The following is a 22,934-nucleotide window of genomic DNA, read 5'->3' as shown; positions in this document are numbered from 1 at the left end:
ATAAATAGGAATGAATAGTTGATCAATCCATTAAACATAATGTCAAAACTCAAAAGTAAGATTCTCCTTCACACAGGGCAATAATGTATACTGGTTCTGGATCGCACGCGTTTCTGAAACAGAAAGAAAAGAGAAAGGAGCAAAGCAAGTGCTGTTTCCAAAATAAACCAAAAGAAAGGTCGCTTATAAGGTAATACGAGGAAATAGCAGCTTTGTTTGCAATATACCGGAAGGAAGACGTTGGTTCTCGACTACTTTGATCTTTCCCTTGCAGGGCGCCTCCCTCTCTCTCTTTCATTTGCCTCTGCGTGAACGGAATCCGACTAAAGGATTGACGTTTTCTGCTCGAAATCCGGGAATTCCGGTTATCTGCGTCTGCCGTAGCGGCCTACGTCACGTGCTACTGTCGATTTGGGGATTCCGATTACGTCATTTCCTTTTTCCTTCTGAAACTGTTTCTCGAGTCCCGAAGCGGTTATTCTGAAATGAAGAAAGAGGATACAGTGAAGCTCATTAGCGCCGAGGGCTTCGAATTCATCATCGACAGGAAGGCCGCCCTTGTCTCCAACACGCTCAGAAACATGCTCACGTCTTCAGGTATTCTGGAACTCGCATGCCGCTTTTTCCGATCTCGTTTTCTTGTGAATTGGGGATGGGCTTAGGGTTTCAGATCTTCCGAAGTTGCTTGCTGATCTGGTTTCGTATGGCTTATGGTAGGTAGTTTTACGGAGACTCAGCTCGGCGAGGTCAGGTTCCCGGATATCAGCACGCCCGTTCTGGAGAAGGTCTGCCAATACTTTTATTGGTCGTTGCAGTATGCAAGGTATGAGATTTTCTGACGCATGTGATTCTAGCGAATGTCTTGGTTTCTTGGTGTTTGGCCTTCAAGTGGTATGCACTTGTCTGCCCGAGTTTGCGTTTGTTGGTTTTGAGCTTGGGTGTTGATTGATTTCCCTGGGTATTGGGTGCGTTAATGTGGCGTATGCTGTAGCTAATTGTACATAGTAGGCGTCTCATTTCCAGCCTGTGGATTTGCTTGGTGATTTATAAGTCTTGGCTTTTTTTATTGATTCTTTGGTCCTTCAGTTTGTTTGGTGGTCGTGTTTTTGTGTCCCTAGATAGGGTACATATGTTAGCAGCAGGATATGAATACTGATGTTGGACTTTAAACTTCTCGCTACTCTTGTCATTGTTCTTCCGTTCCGTTGCTGATCTCTCTTTTGTTTCCTCCATAAAATTATCTCCTATTCTGTTTTTAATTGTCAGAATCCTGACTAGTTGGCTGACTAGTATGGCCACTCAGTTGCGTCGGTTGTCGACCAACCTGTGCTTCATACCGGTGACTAATTGGTAAAATTAGCTAACTCTGTTGGTCAGCCGACTATTTCGTGACTTGTAAATACACATCTGCATTCTTTGCATAAATGCATATGTTTTTGCATCTATATATAAGTATGTGTATCTTTGTGTATATGTGAGGTTATTTATTGTTTTTAATCGACCGAGTCAGACCAATTAGTCAGACTAATCTTGAATAGTCTTTGTAGGGTCCTGAACAACCTGTATCTGAATTGAGATTTGACTACTTAGACCATATTTAGGAAACCTTAGTGTTTCACAAGTGGACATTTGACTTGTTACTGGATGTGAGAAAATTTCATTTCTGCTGTCGAAGGACATGTATTTATCAGATTTTAGTGTTTCGCCAGTGGGGTTTGGACTTGTTGCACTTGGCATGAGAATTAGAATGCCATTTCTGCTGTCAGGGAAGTAGATCCCATTGTAGGACATGAGGTGTTGAAGTGGGCTTATTTTTTTGCTTCTCAAACTTTCTGGTCACAGATCTCATTACGTTCTTTTGTTCCCTTTAATTGCTAACTAGGAGGAAACATAGTTTAGCTGCAGAGAAGGAAATCAAGAAAATGTGTTTTTTTTTTGTCCAATCAACATTTTCTACTGAGTAAGCATAGCGGTTTGACCATTTGAATGTTCTTCTGATTGTTGCTTCTTTCAACAATATTTTTGTTTTCTCTCTAAAATAGAAGTTCTATACTCAGGGAGCTTTAAGAAAATTTTGGTTTTAAACATGAAAAACTTAAAATACATGTGAGAAAAGTTTCATTGGCTGAAAATTTTCATATTCAAGCTTCCAAATCTTAGAAATTGTCCATTGCAATGGAGGGCTTTGTTTCCCATGTATATGTATGACATTCAGATTTTCATTTCACTGGACTATCTTTTGAAAAAGCAAGCAATTTTTTTAGGGTATTTTTACACCTTATGAAATCAGATTGTGGAAAAAAAATAAAAGATTCTTTTTTCGTTAGGAAAATATTGGCAAAATATCAGCAAATTAATAATGTTAGTGTATAAGTTTATATAAAAATTATGACATGATGTGTAAAACATATATTTGCTGATGTAAAGATATTGTAGCAATGCAAAAAATTATCATTATGAAATATGAACCGTCACTTCAAAATTGAAAGTCTTACATTTACATGATTCTTTAAATCCCGTCGTAAACTCACAGAATTTATAACGGAAGTTTTTTGTGTTGTCCATAGATGGGTAGTGCACCTCAAATTTAAGGATTTATTTTTAATTCCCTTTGTGAAGGACTAGGATGAGATGGTAAGGGGGACAAGGGTTCCTTTGTTTGTCAAACGTATGGTAAGATTGATGATTGTCTTTAGGGTGGAAAATCTCTAATCTAAGATCTTGTTCTAAAATTGTACCCATGGTATTCGAAAGCTATCATGATTTTGTTTGACAAACCTCTTTCACAAAAATGTATTCTTTTGGGGTCATTATCATCTCAAATAAGCAGCGAATTGTCTTCCACTTTATTTTGGTGGAATAAGCAGCCCAGGTTGAACCATCACAAGGCCATCTGATTTTTTAGTCTTAAATAAATTTCACTCCTTTCCTAGTGCATGAGCTTCGATGTAGTAAATGACCCCATTGTTGGCAAGATGATGATATCCTCTCTTGTACTATTCTCTTTAGTGAATCTCAACCCCTATTCATGCCCCCCTTAGCTAAGCTATTGTTCAAAAGATTTTAGTTGGATCCTGTAGTTCAAATTTGTCAATTTGCTGCAGTTATGACCGTTTCGTGTTTGCCAAATACTAGTTATATCAGATTCTGGAGCTCGTACTTTGTTTTTGGCAACCAAAGTGCAGTGTAGAAACTATTTCACTGGTTTAATATTATTGAGAACAACATGCAGGATCATGATTCTGTGTCACCTTTGCCTTACATTTCAAGCCCTACACAGATTGACTTTGACTTGTATTGTCCATTCTGGAGTATCTTCCACGTACTGAACTCTTGTTAAGTTATGGTGAACTAACTTTCATTACATACCAATAGCTTAAGAATATAACAAATTTCTAGCTGATGGGTGCCACAAATTCTGGGTCCGAAGAGCAACAAGCTTCTGCAGGTCCAAATGAAGCTTATTTTGTGTGCCGTCTGGAAGCAACTTGTTCTCCTTGTGATCATGGACAAATGTCTACTGTAACATATGCTTAGGGGCACCTCATAGACACAAATGTTCTGGCAGGGTAATGTATTTCATGAAAATCAGTTGGATTTGGATCCAACTGGGGCAATTTTTTCTCTTTTCCCTTACTGATAATTTGTGTTATCTTCTATATTCTCCCATATTATGCATAACATTAATAAAAGTACCTCACATTGATGAATGACTTAATGTTGACATCAGCTCGAATTAGGAATAGAAATTGGATATGGCTCTTGTGGACCTCTTGTGCAATCCTGTAGAAAATTTTGAGTATATTCGATATAATGTAATACATTGTTCACTAGTTGGTTATGACAACAAATAGTCATTCCAATTTGATTTTTTATGGCTAGATCTGTTAATATGTTGGGATACGGCTTTTGGTGGAACTCTTTTTTAAGAAGGACATATAGGATGCAATACTGCGGAAAATTTTGAGTGTATTTGATACAATGTAATGCATTGACCACTAGTTGGTTATGACAAGAAATAGTCGTTCAGGTTCGAATTTTTGTGGCTAGATCTGTTAATATGTGCACATATGAAGGACTTCTGATGAGCTGAAGCTGATAACTATTGCTTGGCATGTGAATGAATCATTGTTGTTTCCAGGCTAACTCTTAATCTTTCATCTATTGCTCAGTGTCTGTTTTGCAGGAAGAAATTGGAGCATTTTTTTGCTTCCACATGTGTTACATTTATATGGATGACTTGCAACTAAAAAATTTAGAAAAGTAAATGTGTAATGTTTTTATTGTTGAAAACCTACCTATGCACCGACTAATTTTGAAAAAAAATCAGCTTTAGCCTTCAAGTGTCATGCAACCAATTTCTATAAACAAATATGTGTATTCTGCAACTTGCAGGAAATGATCGTACATGGTTTTGCAAAGCTAGCTAAACATTTGTTTCTTATTGTTAAATAGCATGTAAGTTTCAAACCATATTTATGGATTGTTTTTTATTGGTGCTGTTTGAGTTATTGTGATCCTGTTAATTCAAGTTTACTTGGTTGAAATCCTCCCTTTTTTTCCTTCAAAGCTTTTTGTCCTATCAGTTTGAGAAATTTCACCTTTTACATCATGAATAAAGTATTCCCTCCATGGCTGTTACTTTTGTTTTGTCCCTTTTGTTTCTTTGCTTTCTAGAAACCAGATAATGAATAAAACAAGACCTTGATTTCAGTATGTTTGTTGGTGGTTTCAGTTAAAAGGATTTTCAAGGTTGGATTTCTTCTGAAGTTTCATCAACCAAAGATGATTACGTTTGTCATGGAATTTTGGTAAGGTTAAGGACAAAAAAGGATTTGAATCAATCTTTTCTGTGATCTCTTCAGTAGTTCCAAGAAACCCAATTTCAGCAAATTTATGATGCCTGGACCTGCTTAATCAGATTACCATTGAAAGTTTCGTTGATGGTTATGTATAAGGTGGTCTGTACATAGAAGATGTGCTTTCCCTATTTCACTTCTCGGTTATACCAACTAGAATCTTGGACTTTGAAATACAACGATAACAGTAATTTTTTCATTTTATATGTTTCCACATCCGCTTGCCATGTGGGTACTGCAGTATTCAAGATCTGATGTTGCCATCTTTTAGGAGCTAGGGAAACAAAAGCGCATTGAGCACTTCATCATTGTGTACATATGGGATGCTCATGTTGAAGACACGAGAGGTGCCTGAACATGTTTAATTTGCATCTCATGTTCACTCTTATGCCTCAACTTTCGACATAGGTTTCTGTAAACCTTTCTTTGGTTCCATGTTGCTGATTTCTTTTTGCCATGGATAGCTATGGCTGAGAGTCGCACGCTCAAGATCTTCGGGTGAAATTTTGTTATTATCGTTCACTGTGTAGATATTGATCATGTCTATGTGTTATTCTGATCTCCTCCTTTTCTTTGTAGTGGGAAGGAGACGGAGTTTCACATTGAGCCTGAGATAACTTTGGAGTTGATGATGGCGGCTAATTATCTCCATACATGACATTCTAGTTCTGTGATCTGTGATTTTCCCGTGCAATAATTGTGTCGGTGTCAGGGTACTGATATCTCAGGGTGGAACAGTTCTGATGGCTGCTTTATGAATGACTCAGTCATAATCCATCTGTGTCTCTCGGATTGTAAAATTTGTCTTACTAATGATGTGAAGTCCTAGGGTTGTCCTGTAAAACTTTGTTGTTGTATTCTATCAAGCGTTTCATGATCCAGCTGTTATTCTCGAAGATGCTTGGAGGGAGACGAGGGAAAGGTGCAATCGACTAAGGTCCATATTCTGGTTGAGGTCGTATCTCGCCTGCATTTTGCTTATCAGAACCAAGTTAACCTTCGTTCTTAGTGTTGGTGTATTTGTGGAAATAAGGAAATGGTACTAAAGAATTGATAATAGTAGGTGTTCATATACACTGGTAGACGCGAAGCAGAGATAGGGCCATTATGCAAGCAAGCTCTGATCTAGTTCGTGTGTTAGACTCAAGCATCGGAAAAGGTTAAGAATTTGGTTCCCTCACGATCGGCATGCATACCGTATAATAGACTTCGGAAAGTCCATGAGCTTCTTCATTAGCACCCATTGGTTGATAAAAGCATCTTTTGCCTTTTTCTTTTTCATGAAATAAGAAGGACCGATTTTTTGTTTTTGTCACTTTCTTTTCTCAATTCTTGATAAATCTCTGTTTTATGATTTAGAGCCACTCACTTTTAGGCCAAGACAACAATCTGAGCTAATTTATTCGCAGAAGAAGCTAGTAGAATGACCGTCATCTGACCATTCATAATTGCGGAAAAAAGGCATCTTTGTCCTTATATATTTGGCCTCGTTTTTTAAACATTAAGGCATGTGGGTTGGCTCGCAGTTGGCATTGTCTTCTTTCATCGGTCCACATGGCCACTCGGGGCTTTGGGCAATTTAACTCTACAATGAAAGAATAGCTACCCCTTCCCTTTGAAGGCCTAGTGCCCATAGAAATCAAAATCCACACTCGTTCTGTTAAGGGCTGTCATACTTGAAAAATCCTTCAGTTTGATCTAACAAAATAAAGTAGTTTAAAATAATGGCCTAAGGATAACCATTAACAATATTCCCATCTCAGTTCTTCGTTGATTCTTGTTTCTCATTTTTCTATTCATATTGTTTATTGAAAATATTTGGTTACTTCATGAAAGTCTCAATGCCGCAAGACCCAACTTGATTCGTGTTTCAGTGAAAGGGCCATCCACCTAAGGGTGGTAAGCTGGGCACCAACTTTGTCTGGTCTTTAGTAAACCTGTTTCAGACGTGTATGAATGTTATCTAGAGTAGAGCCCAGTTCACAACCGACCGAGTCTAACTCAGTTATAAAACAAGTACCGGTTGGAAAATCTCCTTGCATTTCCAGCCCCCGAAAAGAGAAGGAATAGTAACCTGCATTACAAGTTAGCGTGAATTGAAATGAGCAAATCTCACTTTGAAGGGACCACATGCCAGGGAAAATTCATGTGATTGGGAATCCAAATTTTAGCTTGCTTAGGAGATGAGTAACAAACTGTGATGCCGTATTCTATATGGACCTCGGAGCTTATAATATAAGACATCTCGGCAGTCGAAGCTAGTAATTATATCCACGTTCAGCTGAGGCCCGACCGGTTTACATCTCCAGAATTAGAACGGCAAATTTGAAACGGCTGCATCGTCGCCGCCACATAAACTTGTACGTTTCCTTGGTGTGAATTGTGAAAGGACGGTGAAGGTAGAGCCGTAGAGCCAAGAACGGAGACTCAAAAAGAGACAGCACCATGGCCCAGAAGCCTCATATAGTCATATTTCCATGGCAGAAATAGTCATATTTCAATAGTGACAAGGCTTCCACGCATCTGTATGTTGCTGCAACATGGTCGGACCATACGTTTGAATTGATCCATTCCGTTTCATTTAATCAAGGTCAGTATTCAAACCGTTGAAATCCAATTGGCGTCTATGGTTTCTCCTAAATGTCAAAGAAAGAGGGCTCTAATTGTTCAAGGTAAAAGAAAGCAAAGACGGCTCTACTTGTTCAAGATAAAAGAAAGCACATCTTTTTCTGGAAAAAATATTATTTGAATGTGATCAGTTCAAGTAAAACTAATGATGATGCTTTGTTTTTAATGTGCATTTGGCTTTCACAATGGCAAAGGACGCCTTACTCATGTTTTTATAGTGCATACTGACAGTTTAAACACTTCATCATTTTTTTACGCAATGGCTTTTATAATCGACCAAAATTTTTCTGAAAAGTATGATGATCGGCATAGAAGACCCTTGGACAATCGGACTGCATGGGACCGAGAAACCGCCTTTGCGCTTGGGGCAATGACGCGGCTAGTGGGGTAAAACAGCTGGGCGTCACTTGAAAATTATTATCAACTAGCAAGAAAGGATCTCAAGATAAACTGAATTTCTTTAGGTCCCACAAGTTAAATGACGGCAGGTTGAAACGCATATTTTAAATTAGAAAAGTATTTCTAAGTTTTATCTGATATTTAAATTAAAGTCACATGACATTGATATGATTGCTTTCTTATTCGATAGTCGGTAGCACAAGTGTATCAAGAATATTAGAAATGTGGGAATATTAGAAATGTGAGGCACTTCATAAAGTCGTCAACAAGCAGCAGAGGCCGGCAAAGAATACTTGAAAGCAACGGAGGGGGGCCAGGTCTCCGGTTGTGCGATGCGAGAATGTCAGCGAAGGATCTCCTTTTTTAGGCAAACGGAATTGCAAATTGCTAGAAGGAAGAGGAGGGCAGCAACAAAGGAGGCGTCTCGAAGAATATCAGGCAAATAGCTCTTATCTCCTGCCGTCTTTATTTCAGCGGGAGAGAGAGAGAGAGAGAGAGAGAGAGAGATGGCGGGTGAACGGAAGGTTGGGGTGGCGCTGGACTACTCGAAGAGCAGTAAGATGGCGCTGCAGTGGGCGGTTGACAACCTGATGCAGAAGGGAGATATGCTTCTGCTCATCCACGTGAAGCCCAGCAAGGGAGACGAGGTGCGCAACGTCCTCTGGGCGCAGTGCGGATCCCGTAAGCCACCCATGCCTCTCTCTCTCTCTCTCTCTCTCTCTCTCTCTCTCTCTCTCTTTCTTTCTCGTTTTGATCGGACTAGTTTAAGATGATTTTGGTCATGGTGGTCTATTTGTTCCCGAGAACAGCATTGATTCCTCTGACGGAGTTCAGAGATGCTAGTTCGATGAAGCAGTACGATGTCGCAATCGACGCAGAGGTCTTGGACATGCTTGATACGGCTGCGAGGCAGAAAGAAGTTTGTGTCTCTTCTCTCTATCTCTCTGTTTTCTTTGGTTTATCTTTCATTGGTTTTCTTCCTCTCGTGTTGTTCTTCACTTGTGGGTTCTTTGGACTCGTGGCTGATTGGTGGTGGTGGATTGTTAGGTGACGATCGTGACGAAAATATATTGGGGGGATCCGAGGGAGAAGCTCTGTGATGCGGTGGGCGATCTGAAGCTTGATTCCTTGGTGATGGGCAGCCGAGGTCTAGGACAGATCCAAAGGTGAGAAATCTCTCCTTTTTCTCTCTCTTTTTTTGTGTAAGTTTTCTGAATGTAAAGTGGAAAATTTGCCATTCCTTCTTTTGATCATCTGTTGGTAGGGTGCCTTCATGTAGACATCTGATTGATCTCAGTGAAAGAATATCAAACTTCATGGGTTTGCCTCTTCTGGTGCACCATCATGAGATATGTCTAAGATTGAAATTTCATTGCTAGTACGCTGGAAATTTCCGGTTAATCTCTTTTCTGGAACGCGATCACATTCAAATTCATGCTCACCTAGGGCAAGAGGATTACTTATATGTGAGTGTAATGCACGATAGGGACCAATACTCCGTTCAGCCAGATCTCTTGGACGGATGAGGGAATTTAAAAACTCCAAGAGTCTTCGACTCCATTTGTAAAACCTGTGACTCTGAATTTGGTTAGGCATGAGTCTGATTTGTGATGGTTCGGCAGGTAAGTGGATCAAGATTAACTCTGTTACCAGGTCTATCTTAGAGAAGACGGTAGACTTGAGTCTATACATGGAGTGAGGTACAATTGCAAGATCCAGATTTAATCCGTGGGTCATGGTCAGACATGGAATAAACTGATTCGGGCCATCTGACCCATGTTAGGGCATGCATTGTCTGCTTTGGCTTGATTCATTTAGAGATGTCATGAGATGGATTACCTTCTTGTTGGCAATTTGGATCGAATAGAAATCGTACGGTTGTCTGTGACCCAAAAATTCAATGTGCTAATGATGTGGTACGCAGTACGCCCCTATATCCCTGAAGGTGCAAATTCACCATTGGTATCCATTGATAGAAGCAGGTTTTTTTATTAATGATGGTCGTCATTGTTTTCCGTTAACACATGGATAAAAAAAAGTAAGTGATTAACTATGAGGATGAAATGAGGAGGTGCCTCTATATTGTCTTATATGGTCATACAGCCATTATCCCATCTATTGGCACATTGGAGTTCAACTGTCACTTAGTCTGTGACATGCTGAAATTATGTCGAGATTTGTGAAGAACAGTTGGTAAATCTCATGGGATGCCTGCAACCCGTTTGACACCAAAAGGAGTAAGGTAGATGATTTCAAAGGGTGTGTTTGTGTGTGTATATACTTAGTGCCCAGGAAAAATATGCTGACCTTCAGGGTCTGATGATAATGGTTTCACATTTTCTGGTGATCCTGATGAATTGGGACTTGTGAAAACTGAAATGTTGAGTTATCGATGATGCCAACAAAGAGATGTTGAATTAGCTGTTGTGAAGAAATTTAAGAAAATAATGGATAGAACACATACGGGTTGAAAGGTAGCTCATCTGGTGTCAGTAGGTTTCTATTTTGCCATTTGTATTTGCCAGTAACATCAGCAAGCTTTGCAGTCTATGTTTAGGCAAGATACACAAACAATCTACACAGACGTGGATTTTTTCCTTCTCACTGCTACAGCTATGAATTGCAACCGATGGCATAGATGTGCTGCTGTTTGGTGTAGTTACTTCTACTTTATTGTTGAAATGGATCTTTGACAGAAGCAATATCTTTTGCTGCAGACAATAGCAATTTTAGTCTAAAAATCTAATTGGTTATCTTTATCCAAGATTTTCTTTTTATCAGATGCTTCAAAATTAATTAACAAATAGTCACTCCTTTTTTCACTCTAATTTTTTCTAATGTGCAGGATCTTGCTTGGAAGTGTTTCCAATTATGTTCTGTCAAATGCATCTTGTCCTGTGACAATCGTGAAAGATCTAAAGCCCAAGCATTGAAGAAGTATATCTCCAGTGTGTTTAGCAAAACTTGAACTTTACATTGTAGTGCAATAAGCCGTCAAGTATCTGGTACATTTTTTGATGCTATGAAGTAAAATGAATAGGTTTTTGAAAGAGGAAGAATGAATATATTTGTTACACTTTAGAATTTCATTTGCCTGTTGGTTCGGTTTATTTTCTGGCTTGTATAACTGGAACTTGATTACTTAAGTATTGGTTTGATTGTCTTTCAAAATCTCTGGACTCAACTTGCTTTTCAGCTTGATTTGTTCTGCTGCATATTGTTGTCCCAATTTGATTCAACGGTGAATGTGTTGAGAGTTTGTTAACATGCTCAGATTGGAAAGCCAGTGCTTTGAAAGGAATGGCCCATTCTGTGGAATGCAAAGTTTGTGAACATGGATGATTGCATGTGGCTGTGGGAAGCCACGCTGTTTTTGTTTTGTGGCCATGAAGATATGACAAGTTTGTCAATGCACATTCCTTGTGCATGATCATGCATTTGTGGCTTAAGTTGCTCGCGAATTATTTCCTATTATATGGAAGAATCCTTTTCTAAATAATATTTCTGTTTCTTTAGCCTCTGAAATATGAAGCAAACGTAGGTAATAAACAGGAAGACCAGACGGGTAATTGAGGTAGCGTCACAACTCGCAAGTGGAACTGTTGTTTCTTTCCTATTTTTCTTTTCCAACTGTTGGTGTTGGCCCTTCTCTGTCAAGCGTGCTTCATTTTGTTTGCCGGTGCTGATTCTCCATACTTTTGATATACAAATTACAAATTGAACTTTCAAGCGTGAATGCTTTCTATCTTTAGGGATTTTAGGATATATTGTGATTTGCAAGGAAGTGTTCCTTTTAAATTTGTGTTTCTCAGATGCTGTTACAGCAGCAGTGGTCTGGCATGGAGATCTGTGGTGGACTGTTTCTGTGTATTGTTTTGTGGTTTTCTTTCATACTCTGGTGCTCCTCTAAAAGACGTTTTTTTTTTCTAAAAATATATATATATATTGTTCTGATGTGCCCAAACTGAATCCTGTGGCTCTTTCTGCTACATCTCCGCCCTTTTGTTACTCCTCCATGTAAGGTGCCCTACACGCTTCTAAGTTCGTTCAGTACAAGCTTTAGTAATGTATCATTGGATCCCATTTTGCAATATTTTGACAGTTTCCCTGTTTCCAAAGGCTAGTTTGTCTGCATGGAAACTATATGTTTATGCATCGTATATTGCTCATTTTCTTAAGCGGAGTTTGTTACTGGTTGGAGACATCGCGCCGAGTCTCACCATTTTGCAGATGGATATGCTGAATGCTCGATGAGCTTGTGATGGTTCTGTCAAAATTTTCTGCTTGTTTCAGGTCGGATAAACAGAATCGAACTAGCAGAAGTGAGGGTAGCATGTAGACTCGTCAACTAATCACATAGTGCGTCGGACTCACATGCAACTTGATCAAACATAGCAATACAAGCTTCCATTTTTGTGACATGCCTTTGCTGGAAAAAAATTACAAGAAAAGAGGTCAATTATACTGCAGGCGTCGAACTTGAAACATCAATCTCAAACCGGTTTGGGTCCTACATATCTACATATAATAAAAAAAGACGTTCCCTAACGCATCAGAGAAGATAAAAAAAGACCGTGCTTGATTAGCTGTTCCTATAACAGGCAGAACCGGACGTTTTATTCTGCGGAGCAGGACATCCTCCTAGTGAATAGCAGACGGACCTTGAGGAACAGCGGCAGCTTTTTTCGAGTTACTTTACCCGTTCGTTCTCCAACGTTCACTTTGCTATGGAATGCCGGAAATTGCTGAATCCATCCCTCGTGGAACATATGTCTCATGCGCTTTACATTTCACTTTTTCATCTATTTTGATGAAACGGAACTGCAGCGTTCTGTTCCAGTGCAAAAAAAACCTATTTGCATCGACTCGAAAGGGATTGACATGGTCAAGTGTACCGTGCTATTAACACGGTCACTGACAATCACAATGCGGTTTCATCCTGAAAAACTGAGTTTACCTCCATGTCAGAAAGGACCAGCATGGAAAAACCACTTCACTCCTGAAGGTTCTGGATTGGATTACATCTTTCAACTTTGGGAAGAAAAAAGAAAATATAAATGCGTTTGTTGGCCGTACTCTCTGTAAACATTCAGTGAAAATGGAGCGTTTCCTCGGTTTCCCTCCGGCAGTGCAAAGTGATTGCCCTTGTCGTGGAGAGATTCACGAGAAGCCCCAGAATCAACGCCGGAATGAGGTACTTCGTTGCTGCATGCAGAACAAGGACAAAGTTACGGCAATATGCTTCAGTTCTCGCCTCTCCAAATCTTTATACGAATTCTTTTTTATACAGAGACTGCAAATATGACTGTTCTTGACTGTTCTTTCGTGTACCATTTGGAGAATCTTGATGGTCGAGCATTATCAGAGGTATATTAATTTCAAGAACTATAAATTAATGCCAATCTACAGTCTACATGATGCATCTGGGAAAGGCGGTAAACAGTAGTTCCTGACGCTTTTATGTGTCATTAGGCCCTGATCTCTGCCCGCTTGTACGACTGCCATTCTATGTCATATAAACTGATGGAGCAACGTCAAACAACCGGAAAACTTTTTCAGTGGTTTCCTTTGTAAATTGCATTTAAAACTAACACACCCATAAAACGAAGAACCAACAGTACAATGTGACGGATCCTTTCCAGTACGGCTGCTTTTTATGACGAAATCCCTCGTCCAGAGTTCAATTTTTTCTCCAGCACACCGACGACCGGGCGGGCACCAGCATTACAATTGCTTTTCCTGTATTTTAAAGATCATGCAGCATCGAAAATATCCTTTTTTTCTTCTTTTCCAATTTTGAACTGCCTCCCGCCAGCCAGCTGCTTTACTTCAAAATTTAGCCGTTGATAGCCAAGGCAGCAGTGTTTGAATCCACGGCGACGATGTAAAAAAGGTTCGGAATTTTGTCAACCAACTTGGAGAGAATGTGCCCCTTCTAAATGAGAGGCCAAACGGTGTCCATCATTATCAGACCTCTTTCATTCCCTTGTTTTCTTTTTAATGGCAAACTGAGGTTTGTTGAACCGTCTACTGCCAGTACTGGCCGGACATTACGCAACAAAACACTAGATGATATAAGGATTGAAGAAGAAGTTTTTATTTTATTAACAAATTTAAAATATTTAATTAATTAATTTTTAATTAAAAAAGGTCAGAAAATCGGTCGATTTGGGCCCATATGGGTTGAAATGTATCAGCGTTACGCTTCATTTTTTAAGGCCTACGATGCCAAGAGGGAAACCCATGATTACTGCATTAGTTTATTAAGCTATTAATTCTTTTTTTGGTGCATGCCAAACATTTACGTGGTTCAAATGGGGACGCTCCTTCCTAACGTAAACAGACGTCATTCGCAACTTGGTCATGATCTAAAAGGACGGGTTTTTCGTATAAACCTGTGGAATTGATGCTTCCGTAGAGCAACCATTGCCATTAATCCAGACGATGAAGGAGATCAACCTTCGCTTCCTTTTTATCATTTCAGAGGTAAAAGAATTGTTGGTGAAGATCACCTGCCAGAAAAATGCGAAAAAAAAAAATACCACATCACAAGAACGGAACATCAAGATGATGTCCGTCCTTTTCACGGCCTCAAGCGGGGTCCTACAAATAGGTGCTCCATGGAAGGTGCATTGTGTACTGTGATGTCCAACGTAGGCAAACCACCCGAGGACCGCCCGGAATGTTCCTCAGAACCAGAATGTGGTCAAGCAACGTACATCTCCTGGTAAAGAAGAATCCTGCGTTCCAGGGTCCAAATTTGGTTGTTCAAAAGAATTTATTTTCAAAGGTGTTGTTGAGTAATCTAACCGCGTTCCTATGATCTTCGTGTTCAGAGCCCAGAAACCAGAAACTGGCTCTTGGAGCTCACTTTATTTGGATATGTGAATGGGACTTTATAAAGAAGAAGGACGGATTAAAAAACAAAATAATTCGGGTGTATAATTACATGAAATTTGAACAACCACATTGAACTCGAAGGCGGACTGCACGCTTGAAGTGTAGACTAAAAGTTTGTTCACGAACAAAATGAAAGTGAAAAAAAAAAAAAAAAGACCGTCTGCAGCTCAAACTTTCTTTAAATTAGTCTGCGTCGTAAAGTATTAATAAGGGTGGTGGTCCCTTTTTGTGAAACACTTTATGATTAGCCGTTGCGGAGAAAAAGTCATGAAGAAAGCAAGCTCGTGCACTTTGGAGACCGCTAACGGCTAGCTTTTTTGAATCCAACGCCAACGGTTACCATCGATATCATATGGAACTGAGTTCGAACGGCAACTTAGTCAACGGCCTAGTTTCGTCACACTCTTTTCTAATTTATGGGCAATGGGATTCGTTGGCACCCTGTCAGAATTCGTAAAAGATGGATCGCTCGGCCTCCTCAAGCTCGAAAATCTTAAAGGGTTGCATTCAAACTGTGGGAATGTCCTTTCAAATCTGTGGGAATTAATTGTTTTCAAGAAATTTTAATCTCCTAGACCTGACCTCTAGAAGTCTGAATCCAATCCGGATCATATATTCAGATTTTATAAAATGATGCGAATGCAAGAATTTATGACTGGACGAATTTGGATTGAAAATCCAATTAAACAGAAGCATTTGCAGACTTCTATTAGAAACAGGACTCGTGCAAAGTCACTTTCAAGTTTCGAACAATTTCTAAGAAATCATTTTGGAAATGCATGGGATGAGGAGATGGGGTTTCCGCACCTGCTCCCCGACTAACGGCTATCACCAAAATTCAAATCCCACTGGCGGCGATCTACAACGAACAAGTATCTGGGTTGAGAATGAAGCCAAAACATGAAAAAACATTAAAAAATTTTAAGAGAGAGAGAGAGAGAGAGAGAGAGATGCAAAACAAGAAGAAAAATAACGAAGAAGTTTGAATATGATGCGAAAGCCTCTTATAAAATAAACACGGTCAAAAGGTTCGCCCTAAGTTGAAAATCTTAAAACCAACAAAAATTCCTCAAAGCTCTGCTAGGAACAATAGTGTACTTTTTAGACTGTCTGTATAGCCAAGGCCAAGCTCTGGTGATTGGTGAACTGGCGAGAATCATTCGCTGTTTCCATGGCAAGCTCACCAGAAGGAGTCAAGGCGCGGGCTTCGAAGAGAAGACGATAACAATTTAAATTTGTCTCAGGGACTAGTTTGGCTGATCCCACCCAGCACCACCCTGAGCCGTGCTTATAGTCACGAGCTCAACAGTTATCACTTTTTATCGTTTCTACCAAATGGCCCTCAAATTTAATATGTGGTGGTGTTTTTTTCAATTCAGAGGCACCACTTAGCTGGTTGTGCTGGTAGCGATGAAAGCCTACATCGTTGGTTCGATTCCTGTGGGTGTTATGCCTTTGTGTTATTCGAGTTGAGAGTGTTATACTGGTTGAAGTACATTGGACTCACACCAGGCATCGACGCAGCCCTGGACCCTGACGACAAAGGCAAATAAGTAAAGCCTCGACTCTCAGGGTCCAGGGCTGCGTTGGTGCCTAGTGTGAACCCAATGTATGTCAGCTAGTATAATCCTTTCATCTCATATGACACAGAAGCATAGTGTCCATGAGAATCGAATTAGCAATGCATGACTTCCATGCCACCTGTTCAATTAGCTACGTTATGCTTCTTGGAGGAATTTGACATGGAGACAATGCTTTCCTTTTTATATAATCTATAATTGCAATTGTTCGTTCCCTCTTTTTGCATAAGTTATGATTGCAATTAGCTTTGGTAAACAAGCCCAGGCCCTTGAATATGCATGGCTTGTTTGTTTAAGAAGCAAAAAAGAGATTAAAGTCAGAAATAAACCGAGTTCAATGACCAAACTATGAGCTCAAGTTGGACATTTACAAGATGGTAGTAATATGTCACAAACTTTGATCTAGTTGAACCAAGCTTGAGCTAGTTCTTTTATGAAATGATACATTCCGTAAATATATTTAGAAGCAACTAGAATCGGAATTTTGAACATATTTATTTGCAAATAGAAACACTACGACTATTAATTAGTGTAAGTGTATTAACTCTGTATGACGCGAGGCATATTGTACAGTTTATATGATGAGATTGCGTAACAAGTCTATGCTAGTCGTGGATTCAGCTCAGGTCTAGGCATCACTGAAACCAACAAGAATGGATTTTGGAGTTTGAATATATACTTTTGCATTTCGATTTAGATTTAAGAATAAATGGAAAAGAGAAGTTCCACATCTGGGTCAGATCTACAAACAGATACATGCATGGTTCCATGGTAAAATATTCTTTCAAGTTCACCCGAAATTAAATTAATTTGGATAGGTTTTTCATAAGATTCATGTCCGTTCAATTTCGGGAGGCACTGGGCAGGCATAAAGCGCACACCGATTGGATCTGAGAGCCATTGTACCAGTTTTGTGAAAAATAGAACCGTCCGGATCAATATTTTTTTGGATATCCGACCTAGACGCGATCTTCTGAGACTCCACCATAATTTGTTCGGATGCGCACTGCCGAGCTCGGGGCCCCAAACCGTCAATGGTTTCATATTATTCATCCATAAAAATTCTCTTTCATTAAAAGTCTAATGAATGTCGAAATTTTGTGCAACGTTTACAATAGAGGCATGTCCTGGCTCATTTATTCACGAGACTCAACAAGTCAGTCTCCATCATGTGTCATGAAGAACCTCCAGCACAGAATTGGATACGTAGTTTACCATGGCCAATAAGGCAAGCAGCAGGGTTTTACTCTGAAGGAAAGGATTGAAGAAATAATCTGTGTGTTGACAGAACTCAAGAAAGTATAGAACAGATTTTCTTTTTCCAGGAAAATAGAACTGAGATTTCTATGTTTGTCTTATTTTTTTCACCGAAAATCTTCACTGATATCTCCGTTTTTTTTTCTCTGGTACCAAGAGGAAGGAAGAAAGAAAGGGCCGCCTTGTTTCTTGCGATTTTCATGCTAAAACTAAATAGGAATGGACATAGATATACGCTTATTTGATAAAACAGAATCCTTCTTAAATTGTAATCGTGTTAACTCAAAATGAAAAGAAAAATACTAATGGCATCATAAGAGGGGCAAACGGTCAAATCTTGGCACTTTTATGACATGGCTAGAGGCAACCTGGGAGGTGTGTGTGGGCGCGGCACGTGCAGTTATGCCTCGCATGAATCTATCTATATAGGCGCCTTGGCCCCTTGCAAATCATGTGTTCGGATTATCGGATATACACAGACATACACGCAGGGGAGCGCTTCCTGTTGGTCTCTTCCATTATTTCATTCATTTGTTCTGTGATGATCATGCCATTCACTTGCAGACACTCTACCATTCACTGCCTTCTTTCTCCGTTCTGCATATAAGTACCAGAAATTCACCTTCTTGTAGAGTATCAGAAATGGTGCCCCTCGAATGGATGGATGTCTCTTCCACGGTGGTTCGGCATTCACTGTTTCGAGTTTCGGCTTCTGGGTAGGGAGATTTCTTAGAGTATTTGCTTGCCGGAGCGGTTGCCTGTCGAGAGGGAGCAATATTGGAGCCAAGAGGTTCGCGTTTACTGAATTTCGGAAGGTGGGCACGAGTGTTTTCTGGAGGTACCCTATTCCTAGAATGGAGGAGTTTGAGGAGAAGAAAGAGGTGATGGAGGAAAAGGTGGCTGAGGTTAGGGCTGATAGGGGTGAGGAGCTCGGGGAGAGTGGTTGTGATTCGGAGAGTTCAGCATGCTGTGGAAGCACTGAGGAACGAGGTAGCTCCGGGGATTCGTCTTCTACGGACTGGCCGACTGGGAACAAAGAGGGAAGCAGCTGCTCCGTTGGTGGCAACGTTTGTGAGGAAAAGGATACCCATTTTCAAGAAGAGAACAAAGATGAGAAGTTTTCAGGTTCCATAGTTTCTTCTTTTCATTTAGACTTCTGTTTGTAGTTTTTTAGACAATGCCGTTACACATTTTTGCATTCTCTGGTTCGGTGCATAGCATGCGACGCTTAATTCAACGATGAAAAAGAAAAAAATTCTATTTCAGCATTAGCTTTCGGCCAATTATTGTGTTAGGACCAGGCACAGTTCAAGGTTCAAGAGATTACTTGCTGATGGTCTTTCTTTTCTTTTGAAGAAATTGAGATGATGAAAGAAAGGCTCTCTAAGTTGTTGCTCGGGGAAGACATGTCAGGTTGTGGGAAGGGTGTCTCCACCGCTCTAGCTATATCAAATGCCATTACCAATCTGTGTGGTAAGCTTTTCTCTTCCTGTCTTGTTGTTGAAAATTCTAATGGCGATCCCTGAGCTAGATTTGCTCTTTTCCTCTTTCGATTTGAATTCTAGTGGATTTTCCTTCTTTCAGCCACTGTCTTTGGCCAACTGTGGAGATTAAAGCCCCTGCCTCCAGAAAAAATGTCAATGTGGCAAAAAGAAATGGAATGTCTTACCTGTGTTAGCGATCACATTGTTGAACTAATCCCCTCCTGGCAAACATTACCGGATGGAACTAAGTTGGAGGTAAATTTCTCCAATGTTGCTCTTACATTGTTTCAACTTGAAAGAGCAGGAACATTCTTCTGTATACCGTTAAATTCCCTGCTTATACGTTTTTCGTTGTTTACCGAAAAACTCTAATTCGTCGGGTTTATTTGTGTGCACTTTTGGTAGGTAATGACATGCAGACCACGTTCAGATCTTTATATCAATCTTCCTGCTTTGCGGAAACTTGACAATATGCTGCTTGTAAGATCCTAAAAAACGATCTACCTTTCCTTTTCTTGCCTCTGCTTTTAAAGTTTATGTTCTGAAATTTTCAATTACAACAGGAAATCTTGGACAGTTTTAGCGACACCGAGTTCTGGTATGTTGATCAAGGTATTGTAGCACCTGGCCCTGACAACTTTGGAAGGCCCGGCAGGCGCCAAGAGGAGAAATGGTGGCTACCTGTCCCTAGGGTTCCTCCCTGTGGTCTGCATGAGAAATCTAGAAAGCAATTGCAACACAAACGTGAATGCACGAATCAAATACTTAAAGCTGCAATGGCAATAAATGACAATGCTTTAGCGGAAATGGAGGTTCCCGAAAGCTACTTGGAGTCTCTTCCAAAGGTATAAACTACCTTAGATTAAGTTGTTCCAGGAATATGTTGAACGTCCTCTTAAATAGCAACATTGGCTTTACTTATTTTCAGAATGGGAGATCAAGCTTAGGGGATGTGATATATAGGTATATAATTTCAGAGCAATTTTCTCCCGATTGCCTTCTTGATTGCCTAGAGCTGTCTTCGGAGCACCAAGCTCTTGAAATTGCAAACCGTGTTGAGGCATCCATCCATATATGGAGAAGAAGATCCAATACGAAACCCATTAACACCTCAGGCCGTTCTAGTTCAAAATCCTCGTGGGATATGGTTAAGGACCTGATGATGGACGCCGATAAAACTGAACTACTTGCAGGAAGAGCCGAGAGCCTGTTGCTTTGCTTGAAGCAGAGATTCCCTGGTCTTCCACAGACTGCCTTGGATATGAGCAAAATTCAATACAATAAGGTTTTCCATCTTCTCTATCACCATTATTTGCATTCAGATATCAATTTCGATACAGAATTGATTGTTAATAGCTCCCAATTATTACTTGCAGGATGTTGGGAAATCCATTCTCGAAAGCTATTCTAGAGTTCTGGAGAGCTTAGCATTCAACATCATAGCTCGGATTGATGATCTTCTCTATGTGGATGACTTGACTAAACATGCTGATCAGCTTTCCTCTGTATCTGCGGTCAGTGTCATAGCACATAAGAAGGTCTCCCTCCCCTACTCTGTTTCTGTATCTTCTACACCGCATTCATCTGCTTTCACTACTCCAAGTGCCACCAGAGCACCACTAGTCAGCCCTGCAATGGTAGTATCCCCATTTGTAAACGGCAAGCCCTCTTCTCGTGGGTTTGGCGTAAAGAAGGTTCTGACGGATTATCTTGGTGGTGATGCCAAGGGGAAGAACGACCGTGACATTGTAAATTCTGTCAGTGGCAAAAGTGGAAGCATGAGGAGTCGGAAGGAAACAGTTGATATCATAGCTCGTGGCTGACCAACAATGCCGTTCCTCATGTTTGCTTCCTCTTTTTAACGATGTCAAGTTTGTTAATGGCGAACTGTGTAAGAAGCTTATGAATTCGTTGTCTAATGTCTACTCTTCACGTTGGAGGAGGTTCGAATTTAGTGAAAGCATTAAAAGTTTGTACGATATGGCAGATTTTATGCTTTTCAATAATCACCCTGTCAATGTGCTAGGGAATCTGGAAGTCTTGATTAGGTTTGGACCGACCTCCTAACATTCTGTTCTGTATGTCCAGAGTGAAAGCGTCAAAGGTTGCTAAAAGAGTGATCATTGAATTCTAAAACTCAGGGATTGAATGATGGGCTGAAAGAAGAATGGATTAAGAAAGCGGCTGACAAGTTGTCACTTAGCACTGATGGGCGAAGAAAGGAAAACTACCCACAAGAGAGAGAGAGAGAGAGAGAGAGAGAGAGAGATCTGTCAATTTGAGAGTCTAGCAGTCAGCATTCTGCTCAAACCATAACATCCTCTATACACGGAAACATGCTTCTTCATCTCTCGTCTGTAACCCGCCTTTATAACACGTATGGGGAAAGGTCTGTTGTAACCTACTGTGTTTGTCTTCTGCACCATCTGTGACTGTTTTAACGGCACCCAGCTTTTTGTCGGTGCCTATACTCTGGAGGGCAGATGGCAAAAAAACCAATATGAACCGCCAGCCCCTGAAGGACATTCTGAATTTCTGATAGACTATGTTGGTGCAATTGGTCAAGGTGTAGGACCATCCCCCTGATGCCACAGGTTTTGTCAAGGAAGCCATTGGCATTGGTTGAACAGCTCCCCTCTTATCAGCATTCCCTGGCTCTTATGATTGCATTCTTCTTTTCTCCCAACTTCCGATGTTAAAACTGTAAAAGATCCACAAAAGCCGAAGAATTCATCATCTGCAGAAATATTCCTGTAAGGAAGGCTGCAAACTTTGAATCATGGATCCTTGATAAGGAAGGGAATTTACCCGATTGAGAATTCTTGGTTAAACCTGAACTCTAAGTCCCCAACACTAAGTAGCACGGCCCTCCTTACAGCATGAACTCAATTCCTATTTCCTTCAGTCCCAATATAAATGTATTGACTGCTGCCGGAAGGTTATACCTTGAGATTGGAGGCCGTCGTAGAGCCGGGTAGTATGTAATCCACTGTCTAGCTAGTTACATTGGTGAACTGGTAGGCTTCTAAATTAATAACATTAATAATAATAAAGGTTGCAGTTGATGTCAGTTTTCTTTTGCATTAACAAAAAGGCAGATGCTTAATATTATGCATCTTGTCATTAAAATGATGACAAAACATGATCAATCTTGGTTTTCAGGCACTAAAATCATGGCCAAACATGATACGGAACAACTTATTGGACTGAGCAGTCAATTGACTTATTCTGACAACACAGAAAATGAAAAGGAAGAAAAGTCTCCGGTAAATTGCTCACAGTTATTCACTTTGATTGACGCGCACAAGCTTTTTGCCAGCCATGAGTTGTTGAGTTTGCCTACCATTCTACAGGTGCATGCTCCATTATTTTCCCAAACGAAAAAAGCTTGGCAGTGTTCTGGGGGGGACATGAACCCTTACCACTAAAATAAGAACTGCCATACTGACTAATTTTCAATTACGTGCAGTCTTCATCTTAAATTGATGCGACTCTCCCACCACTTAATATGCCAGCGTCTTTAAAAGCAAGTCCTATATGGGCCTCGGCTACCAAACCCAGGCTATATGAGAAGAACACCATGAAAAAAAGCTTAAGTTGGTTTCTTTTCAGCTTGTCCATTGTCATGCTTTGAGGCCCAGAAGAACTAAGTCGACTCTATTTTCCTATTTTCTCATGTTTAGTTACATATTGCTTCAATCCGACTTGTCTGCAACCCATTCACATCCCCTTATATTTTCTCGCTTTAGAACAAGTGATGAGGACTTCACTGTAAAATTTTAGCTCTGTCGAGGGATTGCAAGGGAACCTTGTGTTAAAGGCAAAGC

At 40.1% G+C, this 22,934-nt stretch overlaps 3 protein-coding genes across 3 annotated transcripts; all 3 read left to right on the top strand.

The window, feature by feature from the left end:
• Window positions 1–233: 233 nt before the first annotated feature.
• Window positions 234–5,740, top strand: LOC116256780 (uncharacterized). The gene is made up of 3 exons (XM_031633263.2): window positions 234–597; window positions 718–823; window positions 5,439–5,740. The coding sequence occupies exons 1-3, from the start codon at window positions 486–488 to the stop codon at window positions 5,515–5,517; spliced, it is 297 nt and encodes a 98-aa protein (XP_031489123.1). The 5' UTR covers window positions 234–485; the 3' UTR covers window positions 5,518–5,740.
• Window positions 5,741–8,155: 2,415 nt separating this feature from the next.
• Window positions 8,156–10,973, top strand: LOC116255585 (universal stress protein PHOS32-like). Its single transcript, XM_031631457.2, has 4 exons — window positions 8,156–8,567; window positions 8,696–8,805; window positions 8,934–9,052; window positions 10,732–10,973. The coding sequence occupies exons 1-4, from the start codon at window positions 8,393–8,395 to the stop codon at window positions 10,817–10,819; spliced, it is 492 nt and encodes a 163-aa protein (XP_031487317.1). The 5' UTR covers window positions 8,156–8,392; the 3' UTR covers window positions 10,820–10,973.
• Window positions 10,974–18,057: 7,084 nt separating this feature from the next.
• Window positions 18,058–21,086, top strand: LOC116255427 (rop guanine nucleotide exchange factor 7-like). The gene is made up of 7 exons (XM_031631246.2): window positions 18,058–18,748; window positions 18,980–19,096; window positions 19,208–19,362; window positions 19,513–19,587; window positions 19,671–19,952; window positions 20,036–20,392; window positions 20,484–21,086. The coding sequence occupies exons 1-7, from the start codon at window positions 18,280–18,282 to the stop codon at window positions 20,928–20,930; spliced, it is 1,902 nt and encodes a 633-aa protein (XP_031487106.1). The 5' UTR covers window positions 18,058–18,279; the 3' UTR covers window positions 20,931–21,086.
• Window positions 21,087–22,934: the final 1,848 nt, after the last annotated feature.

Source organism: Nymphaea colorata, chromosome 6 (assembly GCF_008831285.2).
Source record: "Nymphaea colorata isolate Beijing-Zhang1983 chromosome 6, ASM883128v2, whole genome shotgun sequence".
NCBI lineage: Eukaryota > Viridiplantae > Streptophyta > Magnoliopsida > Nymphaeales > Nymphaeaceae > Nymphaea > Nymphaea colorata.
Note: the sequence above shows the minus strand (reverse complement) of the source record. Positions and strands in the feature narration are given on the sequence as shown.

Bases quoted from the DNA above. Each gene is read 5' to 3' on its own strand.
- LOC116256780 (XM_031633263.2), top strand. From the start codon at position 486: ATGAAGAAAGAGGATACAGTGAAGCTCATTAGCGCCGAGGGCTTCGAA. The intron at 598-717 runs GTATTCTGGAAC...GGCTTATGGTAG, and splicing joins AAACATGCTCACGTCTTCAG to GTAGTTTTACGGAGACTCAG. The intron at 824-5,438 runs GTATGAGATTTT...TTTTCTTTGTAG, and splicing joins TGGTCGTTGCAGTATGCAAG to TGGGAAGGAGACGGAGTTTC.
- LOC116255585 (XM_031631457.2), top strand. From the start codon at position 8,393: ATGGCGGGTGAACGGAAGGTTGGGGTGGCGCTGGACTACTCGAAGAGC. The intron at 8,568-8,695 runs GTAAGCCACCCA...TCCCGAGAACAG, and splicing joins CTGGGCGCAGTGCGGATCCC to CATTGATTCCTCTGACGGAG. The intron at 9,053-10,731 runs GTGAGAAATCTC...TCTAATGTGCAG, and splicing joins GGTCTAGGACAGATCCAAAG to GATCTTGCTTGGAAGTGTTT.
- LOC116255427 (XM_031631246.2), top strand. From the start codon at position 18,280: ATGGATGGATGTCTCTTCCACGGTGGTTCGGCATTCACTGTTTCGAGT. The intron at 19,588-19,670 runs GTAAGATCCTAA...CAATTACAACAG, and splicing joins AACTTGACAATATGCTGCTT to GAAATCTTGGACAGTTTTAG. The intron at 19,953-20,035 runs GTATAAACTACC...ACTTATTTTCAG, and splicing joins ACTTGGAGTCTCTTCCAAAG to AATGGGAGATCAAGCTTAGG.